Source organism: Podarcis liolepis (assembly GCF_965112155.1).
Source record: "Podarcis liolepis genome assembly, chromosome: 1".
NCBI lineage: Eukaryota > Metazoa > Chordata > Lepidosauria > Squamata > Lacertidae > Podarcis > Podarcis liolepis.
The window spans coordinates 138954179-138972214 of record NC_139554.1 but is presented as its reverse complement, the minus strand read 5'-3'; the positions used below and the strand labels follow the sequence as shown (position 1 = coordinate 138972214).

Genomic DNA, 18036 nt, shown 5'->3' with positions numbered 1-18036 from the left:
GCCTCTTGGTCTCCCTCCTCCCACTCACCGGCTTCAGCTTCTGCCTCTGATTCTTGACTTCTCTCCGCCACAGACTCGACTCACTAAGCCTGTCACCTCTTCTTCCCAGCCTTCTCCCTCTTCTCCCTGTGACCAGTCATCATTGTCCCACCACCACAACCCAGACTCTGAGCCTTCATCCCCTGGGGGTTCCCCAGCTGGTTCCTCCCACCATTCCTCTGTGTCCAACCAATCCATAATAGCCAATGGCAGGTGCAGTCAGCTAATTCTAGTTTTATCCCATCCTGTGTCAGAGAAGGAGACTCTGACAGGCAGAGATGAGACAGATACAGTGGAAGGAGTGGGAGAATTCCTAAGAGAGGAGGGAGAAGCAGTCAGCCACATGAATTTGACCTTTGCACACAGAGAGACACAGAGAGCAGAAATGCAGCTGCAAAGCTCAGATAGTGACACACACAGAGAAATAGTGGGAGTGCAATCTCCCCAATCTCGTAGACTCATGAGATTAAATGAGAAGCGCAAAACTAACAGGAAGAAAAGGTGGTGCTTTTCTTGTTGGAGGGAAAGGGAGCGGAGCTTAGTTCCAGCAACTGCTATCGGAGGAAAATCTGAAATAATTAACTGCCAGAGTCATCTCGTGTGTGGGGGAGAGACCCAAGCCTGACATCCTGTTCCTTTGTGAATTCAGCAAGGGCAACACAAAGAAGCAGTTCCATCTCTCTGGACTGGATATCAGCAAGAAGGCAGGCAGGTGGTGAAGGCTGAGGTTGGTGGGGCAGTGCCCCAATTGCCCAAATGGAACAGCCTCCCTAGGACTCAACTCCTTTTTCTAGCCCTGGGAACAAGAGATACCTCTTGATGCAACTATCATAGAATTGTAGAGTTGGAGGGACCCTGAGGGTAATCTAGGGTAATTCACGTTATAAGGAAATTCACTAAACATCAGGAAGAACCTTCTGGTGGTAAGAATCATAGAATAATAGAATCATAGAGTTGGAAGAGACCACAAGGGTAATCTAGTCCAACCCCCTGCAATGCAGGAATCTCAACTAGATCATACATAACAGGTAGCCATCCAGCCTGTGCTTTAAAAACTCCAAGGAAGGAGAGCCCACCACCTCTCTTGGGAGTCTGTTCCACTGTCAAACAGCTCTTGTTTCCTGCTTGGCAGGGGGTTGGACTCGATGGCCCTTGTGGTCTCTTCCAACACTATGATTCTATGATTCTTACCACCAGAAGGTTCTTCCTGATGTTTAGTTGGAATCCCCTTCCTTATAACGTGAATCCATTGGGTCAAGTCCTACCATCCAGAGCAGCAGAAAACAAGCTTGCTCCATCTTCCAAGTGAAAGCCCTTTAGATATTTGAAGAGGGCTATCATATCTCCTCTCAGTCTTCTCTTTACCAGACTAAACATACCCAATTCAACTGTTCGTCATAAGGCTTGGTTTCCAGACCCTCTTCTGCACACTTTCCAACTTGTCCTTCTTAAATTGTGATGCCCAGAACTGAATTCCAGGTGTGGTCTGACCAAGGCAGAATAGAGCGGGACCATTACTATAATGGATAATTTCTTCTTTGAAAAACAGAGTCCAAATCATAACTTTTTAGGCAAGAAGATATCATTTATTGTGAAACATGCCTTCATCAGATGCCACATAAAAACATTTACCGAAATAAAAAGTTAATTCACCACAAGTGGTTTAAGTGAGATGGAATATGCTATGAAGAGTAAGTACCAGATACTCAGTTCTTATAAGCCCCGTTCAGAAGACATAGCTTGTCCAGTGAATGCATTGGATGGAGCAGAGGAGCAGGATTGTGCCTCCTGACCCCTGTGTGTTCAGCTCAGCCTGTTTACAGAACCGTTGCATATACAAACTATATGCAGGTAGGAACTATTTGTGTAAACAAGACCCTAGATTTTGCGGGACATCCAGATCACACTGAGAGAGTCTAAGACAGGGGCCTGCAGCCTTTTTGAGCCATGGGCCGGTCCACCGTTCCTCAGACCATGTGGTGGGCCGGACTATATTGGGGGGGGTGAACGAATTCCTGTGCCCCACAGGATGTATTTTAAATAAAAGAACACATTCTACTCATATAAAAACACGCTGATTCCTGGACCATCCGTGGGCTGGATTAAGAAGGCGATTGGGCCACATCTGGCTCGTGGGCCTTAGGTTGCCTACACCTGGTCTAAGAGCATATAATTTGTGCGCACACAGGTTCATAGAATCATAGAATCATAGAGTTGGAAGAGACCACAAGGGCCATCGAGTCCAACCCCCTGCCAAGCAGGAAACACCATCAGAGCACTCCTGACATATGGTTGTCAAGCCTCTGCTTAAAGACCTCCAAAGTAGGAGACTCCACCACACTCCTTGGCAGCAAATTCCACTGTCGAACAGCCCTTACTGTCAGGAAGTTCTTCCTAATGTTTAGGTGGAATCTTCTTTCTTGTAGTTTGGATCCATTGCTCCGTGTCCGCTTGTCTGGAGCAGCAGAAAACAACTTTTCTCCCTCCTCTATGTGACATCCTTTTATATATTTGAACATGGCTATCATATCACCCCTTAACCGCCTCTTCTCAAGGCTAAACATGCCCAGCTCCCTTAGCCGTTCCTCATAAGGCATCGTTTCCAGGCCTTTGACCATTTTGGTTGCCCTCCTCTGGACACGTTCCAGTTTGTCAGTGTCCTTCTTGAACTGTGGTGCCCAGAACTGGACACAGGACTCCAGGTGAGGTCTGACCAGAGCAGAATACAGTGGCACTATTACTTCCCTTGATCTAGATGCTATACTCCTATTGATGCAGCCCAGAATTGCATTGGCTTTTTTAGCTGTCGTGTCACACTGTTGGCTCATGTCAAGTTTGTGGTCAACCAAGACTCCTAGATCCTTTTCACATGTACTGCTCTCAAGCCAGGTGTCCGCCATCTTGTATTTGTGCCTCTCATTTTTTTTGCCCAAGTGCAATACTTTACATTTCTCCCTGTTAAAGTTCATCTTGTTTGTTTTTGCCCAGTTCTCTAATCTGTCAAAGTCGTTTTGAAGTGTGATCCTGTCCTCTGGGGTGTTAGCCACCCCACCCAATTTGGTGTCATCTGCAAATTTGATCAGGATGCCCTTGAGTCCATCATCCAAGTCATTGATAAAGATGTTGAATAAGACCGGGCCCAAGACAGAACCCTGTGGCACCCCACTAGTCACTCTTCTCCAGGATGAAGAGGAACCATTGATGAGCACCCTTTGGGTTCGGTCCGTCAGCCAGTTACAAATCCACTGAGTGGTAGCATAGTCAAGACCACATTTTACCAGCTTCTTTACAAGAATATCATGGGGCACCTTGTCAAATGCCTTGCTGAAATCAAGGTAGGCTACATGCACTGCGTTCCCTTCATCTACCAGGCTTGTAATTCTGTCAAAAAACGAGATCAGGTTAGTCTGACATGACTTATTTTTCAGAAATCCATGCTGACTATTGGTGATCACAGCATTCCTTTCTAGGTGCTCACAGACTGTTTGCTTAATGATCTGCTCCAGAATCTTCCCTGGTATTGATGTCAGACTGACTGGGCGATAATTATTTGGGTCCTCTCTTTTCCCCTTTTTGAAAATAGGGACAACATTTGCCCTCCTCCAGTCTGCCGGGACTTCGCCTGTTCTCCAGGAATTCTCAAAGATGACTGCCAGTGGTTCTGAGATCACATTTGCCAGTTCTTTTAATACTCTTGGATGCAGTTCATCTGGCCCTGGAGACTTGAATACATCTAAACTAGCCAAGTATTCTTGTACTATCTCCTTAGTTATTCTGGGCTGTGTTTCCTCTGCTGAATCATTTGCTCCAAATTCTTCAGGTCGGGCATTGTTTTCTTTATCGGAAAAGACTGAGGCAAAGAAGGCATTGAGGAGTTCAGCCCTTTCTGTGTCCCCTGTTTGCATTTCACCATCTTCTCCTCTGAGTGACCCCACTGTTTCTTTGTTCTTCCTTTTGCTACGGACATACCCATAAAAGCCCTTTTTTTCAGGTTTAGCTGAATTCACATCTTGTTTTAGCACACATTTAATTCGATTTCAGGGACATGGATGACACTGTGGGGAACACTATGGAGAAATGATATAGTACCTTACTTAAAGAGAATTATATGAAAATGAGTGGCTGGGGAAACTCAGCCAGATGGGCGGGGTATAAATAATAAATTATTATTATACTGTAGGCGGTATTTAACTTGGGACGCGGGTGGAGCTGTGATCTAAACCACTGAGCCTAGGGCTTGTCGATCGGAAGGTCGGTGGTTCGAATCCCTGCGACGGGGTGAGCTTCTGTTGTTTGGTCCCAGCTCCTGCCAGCCTAGCAGTTCGAAAGCACGTCAAAGTGCAAGTAGATAAAGAGGTACCGCTCCGGCGGGAAAATAAACGGCGTTTCCGTGTGCTGCTCTGATTTCACCAGAAGTAAGCCACATGCTGGCCACATGACCCAGAAAAACTGTCTGCGGACAAACGACGGCTCCCTCGGCCAGTAAAGCGAGATGAGCCCCACAACCCCAGAGTCGTTCCCGACTGGACTTAACTGTCAGGGATCCTTTACCTTTGATTCAATTTCACACAGGGAAGTTTGCCTTCTGAAATGGGTGCTAAATGCAGTGAAGTGCAGCAGCACAGAGGACTGTGGCTGGCTTTGTAGCATTCTGTCTGCTGCTCCACCCCTAGTTACTGACTTGTTTCGTTGCTATGGAGGGAAGAGTTGAGCTACCCTTCAATGCATGGAGGCAGTGTTTTGTGAGAACTTCTTGAGCTCTCGTTGAGAAAAGCAGGTGGTTAATCTGGGCTCACAGTCTTGACAGTTTATTCATCCTGATAATTGTGTTGCTTCAATGAATTCAATAAATTATTTCCCCCTGTCTTTGGAGTAATTCTGTTTCTCTAAAGAAAAAATGCCCAGCTGTTTAAAAAGAAAACTGTGTTGCTTTTAAGCTGTGACACCATCTATTGTGTGTCATTTCACACCAGAAAATAAAGATTAATCACGTGTGAGTAAGACCTGCAACAAAATGTTGCAGTGTATCCTTCTTCCCTAATGCTCCTGTTCAGGATTGTAGCCAGCCATATGCTCCTCCCTATACACTGCAAGGGGCTCAAAATGACCAGTCCATTCTCTCTGAATCCCCACCCCACCATTCCAGTTTTTCTTCTCCAAGTGATGCAACTTCCATGATTCCTGGAGGTAGTTGAGCATGCTTAGTTTTTGGGAATGGGGGTTGCCCTTTTCGCTTTTGTTATTTTTTAATTTTATACTTCTGCAAGTTTCTCAGCAGCCCTGTTTTGATTCTAATCGTGTCAGCACCAGAGTTTACTAGTAGATGGAATGAGATACCCACCCAGCCCCGTCATCACACAGCACAATAACTTCAGAGATATGGCTACAGTTTCTATAATAATGATGACAATAATAATAATTAATGAAGATGACTATAAATATAAAAATTCCCAAACACTGGGTAGCAATCTGACCGTTATAGGGTGAAATTGAGACTCTCTTCTTATTATGGGCTGAAAGAAGACGCCATCTTTAGATTTATTTATTTTTTTCTGTTTCTGCCAAGTGAATTCTAGCAAGAAGTAGCCATTTTCTTGGTCCATGCTAAAGTGAATATGACTTTTATTTATAAAGTTTTCCTACTGAATTGTCAAAATTGAAGTGAATATTTTTAATTAAAAAAATTCTCACAAAAACTGCAAATATTTGGTAAAATATATTTTTCATTTGAAGTTGCTTCTCTTGAATTGCTAATACAGAAGGCTATCTCACAACTGGTTAATGTGAGGAAGCCTTACAATCTGGGGGGAAAACCGTGACTGGGGCTAGCAGAGCTCACTACAAAACACAATCAACCAAGCAAATCTGTTGCGGGGGGGATAGTGAGCTGGTGTCACTGAGAGAAGACTGGGTCACTGAGAGAAGAATTAGGAACTTCTGCCTTCATGTGGAAATAAAATTTAAATTAACTAAAAGTTGTCATCCTTGATACGAGCGATGTATTTTATGAGTGTGAAGATAATGTGTGTCCCGTGGTGCTTATTCCCACCATTTAGTACTCACCTAAAGGCTACGCATAGACCAACCACATAGAGATATGTGTTTTCTGGTAGAATCGGAAATCAATTTGAATGAAATGCCTCTTGTCTTATTTTGCTTTTGCTAACCAATTAAAAATATTTGTATACTGTGTCTAACCATTTCTGACACAGGCTCATTAATGTTACTGAGTGCCACAGCTCTGGTCATTTTGGGTTGTTTCCACAGACATACATTGGGAAAAGTTTGATCTTCAAACAAAAAGACAAAAGACATCTCCTGGGATGCATACCCAGAAATTTAAGAAGTGGTTTTACAAAAGCAAGGCAATTTTTGACCATCCCAGGCTGCCTTCTTTGTGCTTTCCAGAAACAGCTGAATACATTTTTGTTCTGACAAAACTTTTCCAACTTGCTCAATAGGTCCCTGCCATATAGATGTCCATTTTGTATTGTTTTAAACTTGCATTATGTTTGTATGTTTGTTATGTTTGCACACTGTATTGTAACTTTTAAATATATATTTTATCTATTGGGGGCATAGGTGGAAGGTGATTAATTGATTGGTTATAATGGCAGTGATAGATCTAGGAGGACCTCCAAACTCCACACCTGCTGGGGAGTGCAATCCCATCCAGAGCAGCTGTCCACTGCTTCTTGTCAGCACTCCATCTTATAAAACCTCCTTGTCAGGACTCAACAATTTATTAGCTCTAATCCAGCCTATGATTGCATTCAGGCACCAGTTTAGGACATATGCAGCTGCTCTTGATTCAGATGTTATAGAGTAATAATATTCATTCCCTATAACAAATAATTCATGTATACTGTGTTATCTGTATGATGTTAGGCGCTCTGAGCCTGCCTTCTGCTGGGGAGGGCGGTATACAAATAAAATTATTATTATTATTATTATTATTATTATTATTATTATTATTATTATTATTATTAAACTGTGCTTTTTAGTTGGATGGGAAATTCCTTAAACAGCCCTATAATGTGATCCAAACACCGAAATGAGGTGGTTGCCCATTGAACTCATTAGAAACATCTTGAGCTAGAGAAAGTTGGAATCAATGGGACCTAAGTTAGGGCAAATCCAATTCTGTGTTTGAAGGATCTGAAACAGGAGAGTGCCCCTCACCCTTCATGAACACCCTCTTTCCTAGACCCATTCTAAAAAAATAAAAAAATAAAGTAAATAAAAAAGTGCGACCCTGAAGGTAGCGAAGTCTTCCTTTGGAAGCAAGCACCTCCTATTGCTTCACACTTCTAGCTTTCTGCATCTGATTTATTTCCCGTCTTTCGAAAAAAAATATGGTCGGATTGGCAGGTGGACGATTACCTTGCGACAATCTAGCAAGGGCTGGGAACTATTACTCACTGGAAATAAAGCGCGCGGGGGGGGGGAGCTTTGGGTCATGACGTGTTGGGTCTCTTTGCGGGATGAACTTAACAGTTTGTGGCTATAAGTAGGCGAGGGGGCGCCCAGACTGGGGGTCTGCTGTGTGCCCCGTGGCCCTGGGAGGCTGGCATCGGCGGGGTCGGCGCCTGGCAGCCTCGCCTGGTCCCCTTGTCGCTCCGCGCCGGTCGCTGTCCACGGGGGGAGGTGCTGAAAGGGAGAAGGACGCCGGCGCGCTGCGGGCATCCTCTTGTCCTTGGCTGCCGCCGCCTCCCCGCGAGCGGCGCTGATTTTCCTCCCCCCGCTGCTTGGCTGCTTCTGCCGCTTCTGCAGCCATTTTGCAACCAGCAGAGCCGGAGGCAGGGGCAGGCTGCCGGCGGAGCCGAGCGATGGGCTAGCAGCAGCTGTTGCGGGCAGGCGAGCCGGCGCCATGGTGAAGAGGAAGAGCTCGGAAGGCCATGACCAGGAGAGCGGCCGAGGGGTCCCGCTGCCCATCCAGACCTTCCTGTGGAGGCAAACCAGGTAAGAGAGAGTAGGGGGCGCTACCTGCGAAGCCTCGCTGGGGATGGAAAGGCTGGCGACCCCCAATCAAGTGCCGCCTCCTCCTCCTGCAACAGCAAAAGGGAGCCGTGTGCGCGCCTGGCTGTATGGCGCTTGTTTCCAAGGGCTCGCCGTCAAATCAAGAGGGCTGAGGCTTTTTCCTTTTCTGATGAGAGTGCTGCGTGCTATAAGGGGTACTTCGCGCTTGTTTTTTAGAATTAAGGTGCTTCCACGTTTTCTCCCCCTCCCTGGCACCTGACGCCGTCCTCCAGCTGCAGTCAGACCCAAAGGCTTCGCAGCAGCTCTGCCAGTCCCCTCGGTGAGCCACACTGGTCTGTAGAACCGGTTACATCAGTCGCCCCTGTGAGCAGCACAGTCCAGGAGAAGAAACCCCTGAAGCAAGCTATCAAACGTCAGAATGCATCTTCCTTTCAGCGGTGATGCTCTCCCACTGCCACCATGGCACAGCAACAAGCTTTTGCTTCAGAGTGTGGTGAATGCTGGGCTTGTAGAATAGGCTAGTTCACCAGCTATGGCTGTTCCTGTATAGAAATAAGCCTGGCTACAGTATACCCTGCTGTAGCAACCTCCAGGTTAGATGACTGTAATGCACTGGGGAGGGGGGCTGCCCTTAAAGACTGTTCAGAAGCTGCAGTTGTTGCAAAGGCGATGGTCAGTGTGCTGACCGGTGCAGCTGCTTGGAACCACAGAACAATTCTGAAGAGTTTTTCACTGGCTGCCTACATGCTTCTGAGCCCAACTGAGGTTTTAGTGTTTATGTACAAAGTCCTGAATGACTTAGGACCCGGTTCTATGAAAGAATGCCTCTCAGCATTTTCCTGCTCAAGATTTAAGACCTACCAGCAAGGCTCTTCTTGTCATTCCATCACCAAGTGACACCTGTGGTGCTTTAGCTCAGTGAGGAGCCTTTTTGGTGCTTGTACCCTGGGGGTGGAATGCTATTCCCTCTGAAGTACAGCATTATTTAGCTTCTGCTGCCAGATGTAAACCCTTTTCTTCCTCCAGGCCTTTAGTGGAGCTGGGTGTTGACATGCTGAGCTACCTGGCATTGTTAGATGAAGCAAATTAAGTTATTCAGGTTGAGGTAGTTTTATTGTTTTATTGTCTGATTTTATTGTATCTGTTTGTATTGGGTTGTAAAACCAATGGCACTTCTACTCAAAAGAGACCCTATGAAATTAATAAGTATTAATGATTAGGCTTAGATTTAATAACTTTGGTGGGCTTACTCTTAGTATAACTAACATTGGATACAACTCATTGTATTTATTTGAATGTGACTCATCATGAGATTGCTTGCAGTGAAGGGAGGGCTATAAATATTATAATGAATTAATTCAATTTATAACATGTTTAAGTCACTTTGCACAATTTTGTTGTTCACTATTTCACAGCATAACCTTACATTGAAATGGAATCCTGAAGACTTTCTGAGATAAAGCATGGAAAATGTCAGTTTACTATGATTTACACACAAACGAAATTATATTTTTTAAAGTACAATGAAATTAAAGCCATGCAATATCAGATGTAAATATATAAATATATAACTACAATTGGTATACATCCCATTGCTTCCAGTCAGATAAATCTGATTCTGAACACATCGTTAAATAATCCATTAAAATCAATGAGATTGAAAGGTGTTTCACTTTGACTGGATAATGCTTAGTATATTTATGAATATAGTATAGAATATTTGTTAATAGAATATTTGTTAACTTCATTTGCCTTTATAAGCTCAGACAAACAAAACAAAAAGCATCACTTTGCAATAGATATATTCAAAAGATCTCTTCCTCCACACCTTTAGTGGAGCTGGGAGTTGAGATACCGAGCCATCTGGAGTATATAATTATAGTCCATCAAAGGCCTTCATAAATGGAATTGTTTGCATCTGGTGCTTAAAAAATATATAGTGAAGGAGACTGGGGAACATCCCTAGAGAGAGTGTTATACAGACGGGGGCATCTTCTGCCCACCCTCACAAAACTGCCCCCAGGAAAAACCCCTCACCACCTCTGAGAAAGGAGGCAAGACTTCAGAAAATGAAATTAACCAATGTCTTCATGTTCAAGAAGTTGGTGCTTCAGCTACCTGGGACTCAGGCATTAAATGAGGCAAGGGGCTGTATTGTGTGAGTTTGGAAAGGGGACATTTTTGGTATCATCTCACACTCATTTGATATTTTTCAATTAAGTTTGTTCAAGTTTTGCATTATCTTCTTCTCGTATGAAAACAATATTGACTTCTTTGTTATTGGACTGATCCTACAGAGCAGGCCATGCCTTAGGCATGTAGAGGAGAGTTTACAATGGCTTCCAACTCACATTAGATCCCAGTACTAGTCACCTTTCCTTGCACCGGCATTGCCACAGCATCCTAAACCAGCCTTCCGCAGACTGGTGCCCTCCATATGCTGTCTGGGGCTGATGGGAGTTGTAGTCCAAAAACTTAAAGAAGATGGCAGCTTGGGGAAGGCTGTCATAAACATTTCCCAGGCCTGCTGGATGACTGTTATGAGTGGGTTACCACTGCTGTCCACTCACCTACACTGCACATATTTACCCTGAGACTCCCAAAATTGAAGCCTCTGATTGAATGGGTCTCCCTTGCTTTTCTTTAGCGTCAGCCCACCCCACCCTGACATGTACCATGTACTGTTGGGAAAGGGAAATCCCTCTGTCTCTAGTACTTACTGTAGCCCCTGCAGAAATCTCTCAGATGCAGCCACATGGGCCTATTTGTCAGCTTTGTAACATGCAGTTTCCTTGGGACCTTGGCGTGTGATTTATTTATATAGCCACAGTGTTGTAAGTAATTATGCCATTGTAACCTTCATTGTAATTCAGTATGTTTAATTGTGTTATGTACATATGACCATTCCTTTGACAAACTTCTTTTTTCTCCCCTCAGTGCATTTTTGAGGCCCAAACTGGGAAAACAATATGAAGCTTCATGTGTGGTATGTGACTTTCAATTTTATATATATATATATATATATATATATATATATATATATATATATGGATTTGCATGCATTTCCTTAATTTTAGTAAAGGAAACTGGCAGACTTTTGTTAAGCTCAATGGCCCAAAAGTAGCACTTGCCTTACCATGGCAAAAGTAGCTAAGTACAAACCAATATTACTATATATAAATTTATTATTAGCTGTTTTATACAAAAAAAGTTTCCATTATTATGTACTGGCAAAATCAATATAATTCTGACAGATGAGATTCTGAGCATGAAGACTGCAGAGGGTGTGTGCTCATATCCATTGCAGAATCCCTGTCAGTAAGGCTGGTAGACAGGTTTTATAACATCAGGAAGAACTTTCTGGCAGTAAAAGCAGTTTGGCAGTGGCACAGCCCCCTAGGAATGTGGTGGACTCTCCTTCAGTGGAGGTTTTAAAGCAGAGGCTGGATGGCCATCTGTCAGGGATGCTATGGTTGAGATTCCTGCAGTTCAGCAGGTTGCACTAGACGACTCTTGAGGTCCTTCCCAACTCTACAATTTTATGATTTAATGAACTCAGTTGTTCTTGAAGCCTTTTGGTTCTGGCTTTTGCTAATATAGGATATCAGCACCTCATGTCAATCACATATCACTGATGCAGATGGTTATGCCTTGTTGTGTTTGCTGGACCTCGTCAGACATACTATGAATGATGCCCTCTAGCTTAATGCATGAGTTTTGACTCCCTATGCTCTTCTGTTCAGTTGGCACAGCTACAAATGCTACTTCAAAGAAATATGACCCATTTCTTTTCAGGCTTCTAGCATATGACCTTGATTTACTGAATCACTCCTGCAGAGCAAATAAATCATTTACTGCTCATGCTTTATATATCATGTGAAGAAAACACTATTTTCCTCACTTTCTCAAAGTTCTTGAATTCTGACAGGTACAAGCAGAAAATTGTTGCTATGCTATACTGTTTCACACAGCTGGAATGTGGGGTTGTGGGAATTGATGTTTCAATGCACTCTTCCATATCAAACACTCCTCCCCAAGCATGTCAGGACAAAGCATCCCAGTTAGCTTCCCTTGTAGAGGATTTTGTTTCGGTCTGCATTTTTGAGCAAACTGACCTGATTCACACACCCTGATGTGTGAATTGAAATGAAATTATCCTTTGGTCTTCACATTTCTCCACATATAAAAACAAAAACAGACAGACGCTCCTACAGGAGGCAGTTAATCTGCTGATCATGTTTCAGAGTTCTGGGGAGAACCATTGCAACTCAAGGTGCTTCACTTTCAAACAACCCGGACTCTCACTCTCTGAATTTTTCTCTCTTCCTGTCCATTCAAGTTGCAGACTGGCTCCAAAACATCACTCCTGCTTTCAGTCACCAGCTGGAGGACATAATCTTCCCAAACACATTGTACTGTATTCCAAATGTTGGAGAGAGGGTCCCAGCTATCAGGAGAACAACTCTTGTGATTTGCTTTCATAATTTGCTCCCATTATGTTCTTATTAGTAAGCTATTAGCTTAACTAAATATGGTCTCCCTGCGTTCATAATGCCACTGAAATACGATCATAAATTCCTTTTAGGGAGCTCATTTGCTAGCTTGCTTTTTACAGTCACAGTCCATTACCCTACTCCAAGTACATGGATGAGAAGAGGGAGCAGTGGCAGTATTATTCATGCAGTCCTCCATTATGCTAATATTGCTTTGATACTACACAGTATGTAGGAGATGGAGTGGGAAGGTGAGGGTAGCATGAGAACTCTGGCACAGACCACTTGGACCTACACTTTTAACTTTCCACAAAATGTGTCAAAGCGCTTCTAGAGCACAGATAGTCAATGTTGTGTCCTACAGATATTGATGTACCAGCACTCACAATCAGCCCCAGTCAGAATGGCCAATGGTCAGGGATGATGGGTATGGTAGTTCATCAATATTTGGAGGGCACTACATGCTTCCCCTGCACTGGAGTATGGAGCAAAGTAAGAGACCTGGGAGGAGGCTTCCCATCAATGCAAAGGATTGCTGGGGAGAGGCAACCAGTTACTACATTTCCATTCTGCTCTAGCTTCCGGGCTACTACATCACCTCCAAGGGCATTGAGTGTTGGACCTCTTCTCTCGTGCTTCTGACTTACCAGTGTATTTCAGAAGCAAGCCCTCTATTAACAAGCCTTGCTGTAGCCTTTTCATTTAATCAATCAGAACATATTGTATATACTTGAGTATAAGCAGACCCGAATATAAGCCAAGGCACCTAATTTTAGCACAAAAACCTGGGGAAACTTATTGACTCAAGTATAAACCCGTTCACCACATCACAAACCTGGTGGTGGTGGCAGCGATGGAGGAAGAACAAGCAGCCCAAAAGAAGAACAAGCAGTCCCTCCGCCGCCGCCTCTGCCGCTCACAAGAGCAGGCATAGGAGCCGCGTTTGGGAGAGGCACAGCACAGCGCCTCTCCCATCTGCGGCTTCCTGTGCCTGCCCTTGCGAGAGGCGGGTGGCGGCGGTAGGACCAGCGGCGAGAAAGGGCTCCTTTGGGCCACTCATCCCGCCGCTGCCGCCTCACTCAAGTATAAGCTTTTTCAGCATAAAAAATGTGCTGAAAAAGTCGGCTTATACTGTACTCGAGTATATACAGTAACTAGATCCAAAACATGCTTCCCAAGCTAGATATTGGAGCTCTTTACTGTGTATCATCATGTGGAAATGTTCTTCCTGGCTCTGTCAGTGCTTTCTGCCCTGCTCTCCAGTCTTTTGTTCTATTGACACTGTAATTTCCTAAATGTCAAGGAGACAAAGTCCTTTTCTTTTTCTTTTTCTTTTTCTTTTACCATTTAAGATTGTAACGGTCTTATAAAATTCAATAGTGTCCCGTGTATTTTTAGAATCTGAGTTGCCAAGTGTGTGCCATTGAAGTGTGTGATAGTGCACTATTTTTAGACACATCCCTTTTGTATTTGCTGAATTTGTTGATGTATTGTGCTGTATTTGGAGGTCACTTTTAATGCTGTACTTTCCAACCCAACCCAAAAATATAGAGATCCCCCCCCCTTTGTCTCATCGGCCACCATATAACTCAATAGCTTCCTGTTTTCCTATAATAGTTAAACTTTCAGTAGCTATGGATGAATGTGGGACAAACCAACCACAGTATTCTGTTTAAAACAATACATTACAACTTTATTGATGCTTAATTGCAATATTAATACTATGAAGTTTATTTAAAGGATTTCTTATAATGCTTGTGGTTTCACTTAGTTACTGTATGATTAAATAGCGCCCACATACACAATAGTGTTACTGTCCCTTTAAGAAGCTGCCTATGTAAGGTTGCTTTTTCACCCCAAATCAAACCCTTGGCAATTACCCTATAGTGCTCCCTTGCCAGTTAATGCACTATACCCAGAGGACTTCACAAGCAGTCTGTCCAGACCCCATAAGCATTTACTTGTAAGTTTTAAAAAAGTAAACTTTTATTATAACAGTCTAATGGTACAAACTAGGAAAGTCCAGGTGCTCTTACAAGGCAAAGGAGTAGCATCAACAAATCTGGTCCAAGATCACAAGCCAAGGTTCAGGAGTTTGCATGGGAGCTGTGAACATGTTCTAACAAGTTTATTCTTTATCTGAAGACAGGTATACCTCCTGGGGGTGGGAAAAGTCTCTTCTCATCTCTTGATGTGCCATCAATCCCTGAGCCTGTGTCTTCCTCTGAACTCTCCTGCTCTGTCCTAGCAAGCTGGGAAGGATCAGTCCTTGTGTTTCTCGCCTTGCCGGTTCCAGGCTTATCTAGGTGCAGGGTGGGGTGGGGAGCTTCATCAAGTGGTCTCTGATCCCCTTCTCTTCACACTCTGAGTTCTCATCCTCAGGTGCCTCGCACTCCTGGTCTGAATCAGAGGACTCAGGAGGAACCACAACACAGTAATCGCCTTAGTGACCCATACCTCCTGCAATCTGGAGTTTTTCAGGATTCTCTCAGGATTGCACCTATGGTCTTTAACTTGGTCCAGCAATAGCTACCACCTCAAGTTCATAATGAACAATGCTGTTACTTACAGCAGCTTTCTTGAAGGCTGTCTTGCTCTCATATTTCCTCCCTCGACTCTTTGCTCCAGTGATATCAGCTCCTGAGCTGGATCTCCAACTTCCTTTCAGACACCAGCCTCTGCCACTGCTCCCTAAGCCCCTTCCAACTTCCCCACTGACCTCAGTTCCAACAATTACTCCCCCCCAGAGCAGGATGGAACCTGGCCCTTTTTTTACATTAAGGACTACAGTTTCCTGACCACTGTCCTGTTAGCTAGGAATGATGGAAGTTGTAGTCCCAAAACATCTGGAGGGCCAAGTTTGGAGATGCCTGATTTAGAATCAGGGTTACAGATAGGTAGCCGTGTTGGTCTGCCATAGTCAAAATAAAAAAATTCCTTCCAGTAGCACCTTAAAGACCAACTAAGTTAGTTCTTGGTATGAGCTTTCGTGTGCATGCACACTTCTTCAGATACACTGAAACAGAAGTTGCCAGATCTCTATATAGAAGGATCTGGCAACTTCTGTTTCAGTGTATCTGAAGAAGTGTGCATGCACACGAAAGCTCATACCAAGAACTAACTTAGTTGGTCTTTAAGGTGCTACTGGAAGGAATTTTTTTATTTAGAATCAGGGCACTTCATTGTTACCTAAAAAAGTGGTACAGATGGTTTGAAAGAACATACAAGTATTGCTACTATTCCCTGCTGATTAATATATGAGAGTCTTGCATGAATGAAAAGCCTTGTTCAAACACGCTATCCTGTGTTTAAAAAGCAAGCAAAGGGCTTGTCCACACTTACTTTCCCCCACTCTTTCCAGTCACAATCCATGATTTAAAGCTCTAAGTCCAAGCACCCTGTTTATTTTTACCCTAGAGCTTTTCCTGCAAAAACCTGCTCTTTAAGGCTCAATCAGAGCAAGCGACAAACCATGGAAAATGAAAACTGATGTTTGCTCCAAATCGGCTTTCAAGAGCAGGTTTTTATGGGGAAAGAGAAATGTTCGGTCATGGAGTGTTAAAAGAAATTGCTGGACAAAAGTGTGGGTAAGCTCAAAATGTTCTTTTCTATTACACCTTATAAATTTGTTCCAAAACGAAACAAGGGGAGACTCAGGGGTGCCAACTTGAATAAAAGATTGGGGGACAGGTAAGCCCTGCCCCACATAATTGATCACGTGACATGGTGCGCGCACACAATTTGAATGGCAATGCCCATCAACTTGGGGAGGATAGCCCCCTCAAATATTTTATTGGGGGGCAAAGCCCCCTCAGCCCCTAGGAGTTGGCGCCTCTGTGGAGACCATTGATTTATGTTAATTTATCCATTTATGCTACCCCACAGTGGCTTCCTGGTAGCTGTTCTTTAACTGAAGGTTTTTTGGGGGGGTTATTTACACTTGCTAGCAATCAAAATTTCAGCACTGACAGGCCGATTTTCAATCAAGGTCTGATTTGTTTACTTATAAACTTATTTATAAGCTGCCTTTTGTGAAGTTGCCCACACAGAGACAGCTTTACATATCAATGAACACAATACCATTGAAAACGAAACTAGGCAATTTAAATGGCGGCAGTACATAATAATTTAAAAACATAGCCTGGTTAAAAATAAATAAAACAGCAGGCAGGACAGATTCAGCACTTTAAAATGATACACATTCTAAGACAGCTCTCACTCATTAAATAAAGGCATAGATTAGGAAAAAGCTAGTCCCCCCCCCCCAAATAGGTTTAAAACACCCGCTTTAAAATTTGCAGAGTTGGGGGGGGGCCTCCACGGTTACATAATCTTGGACCTCCACAGAAGCCTGTTTCTTGTGCCAGCCAACAAAACTGGCCTTATAGACAGGCCTTGAAGAAGGGTATAAGTGGTTTTTCTGAATCATTGAGGGAAGGGGGTTATTGGTTAGTTTTTGTCTTTTTAGGTTTTTTCTATTCTCATTTTGCATTTTTATGTTGTGAACTGCCCTGTGAAGTTTTTAGGTCAAAAACAGCACTTTGAATGGTTGGGCTTTTATCCTTTCACAAAAACATCTTAGGACAGTGCCAAGCAAATGCAAATGTTTTGATGGGTTTCCTGAAGCAAACACTGCTGCTGCTGCTGCTGTTGATGTTAATTAAATTGACATACCACCCTTCACCCAAGAATCATAGGGTGGTTTACAGCATGAAAATACAAAATGCATGAAACAAACAAAACAAACAAAAGTACAACCCCTTACAACTTTCATCAGCTCTGACCATTAGCCATGACCTGGCTGCTCATGGAATTTGAACAAGGGCCCAGAAGTTCCTGACATATTGACAGGCGTGTGTCAGCCCTCTGTACTTAAATCTAGGAGCAATGGGCTGAATAGGGTTTCCATGCATGTGCACATGGTTTCCAGAGATAATGTGCCCACTGTCCACCATTGCAACGTGGGCCAATCAGACTTCCTGTGTGAAGAATGGAACTGTCCTCATTAAATTTACTTATGGTACTATTTTCATACAAAGCAGAAATGTTCAGTCTTTCAAGAACATGTAATAGGATTGTTTTTTTCCTTTTTCCTCCTTCATTTTAGTCCTTTGAAAGAGTTTTGGTTGAGAATAAGTTGCACGGTCTTTCACCGGCCCTTTCTGAAGCCATCCAGAGCATTTCTCGCTGGGAACTGGTCCAAGCTGCCTTACCACATGTTCTTCACTGCACGGCGACACTGCTTTCCAATCGGAACAAGTTAGGTCAGTGCGCATGTTAGGATGCTATTATGCTAAAAACCTAATTATGTTCTGTCTAGTTTAAACTGATGGTTCTCAAAGCAGGATAAGCTGTGGCTAAGGGATGCATTTACCTACCCCTTTTGATTTCAGTTGGTTGTGATTGAGCAGAATGACTCCTGGTACACCCTGTTCATTTCCCAGCTATGTGGGTTTGGGAGATCTATCCTGAGAAGGGCCCAGAAGTCCTGTTTTCTTTCTCTGGCACCACTAGGTAAACAAAT

The 18036-nt window shown here is 43.6% G+C and overlaps 1 protein-coding gene across 13 annotated transcripts in view; it reads left to right on the top strand.

Moving 5' to 3' along the window:
* The first annotated feature begins 7483 nt into the window (after positions 1-7483).
* UNC80 (unc-80 homolog, NALCN channel complex subunit) overlaps positions 7484-18036 on the top strand; it is a 162411-nt gene continuing 151858 nt past the window's right edge. For 10 of the 13 annotated variants that reach the window (XM_083471252.1, XM_083471260.1, XM_083471256.1 and 7 more), the window contains exons 1-3: positions 7484-8001; positions 10957-11005; positions 17620-17776. In XM_083471252.1, the coding sequence (XP_083327378.1) occupies positions 7910-8001; positions 10957-11005; positions 17620-17776 (298 nt within the window). In that variant the 5' untranslated portion in view covers positions 7484-7909. The remainder of the gene's footprint in view (positions 8002-10956; positions 11006-17619; positions 17777-18036) is intronic. The other 3 variants (XM_083471251.1, XM_083471259.1, XM_083471258.1) reach the window with 1 other exon arrangement.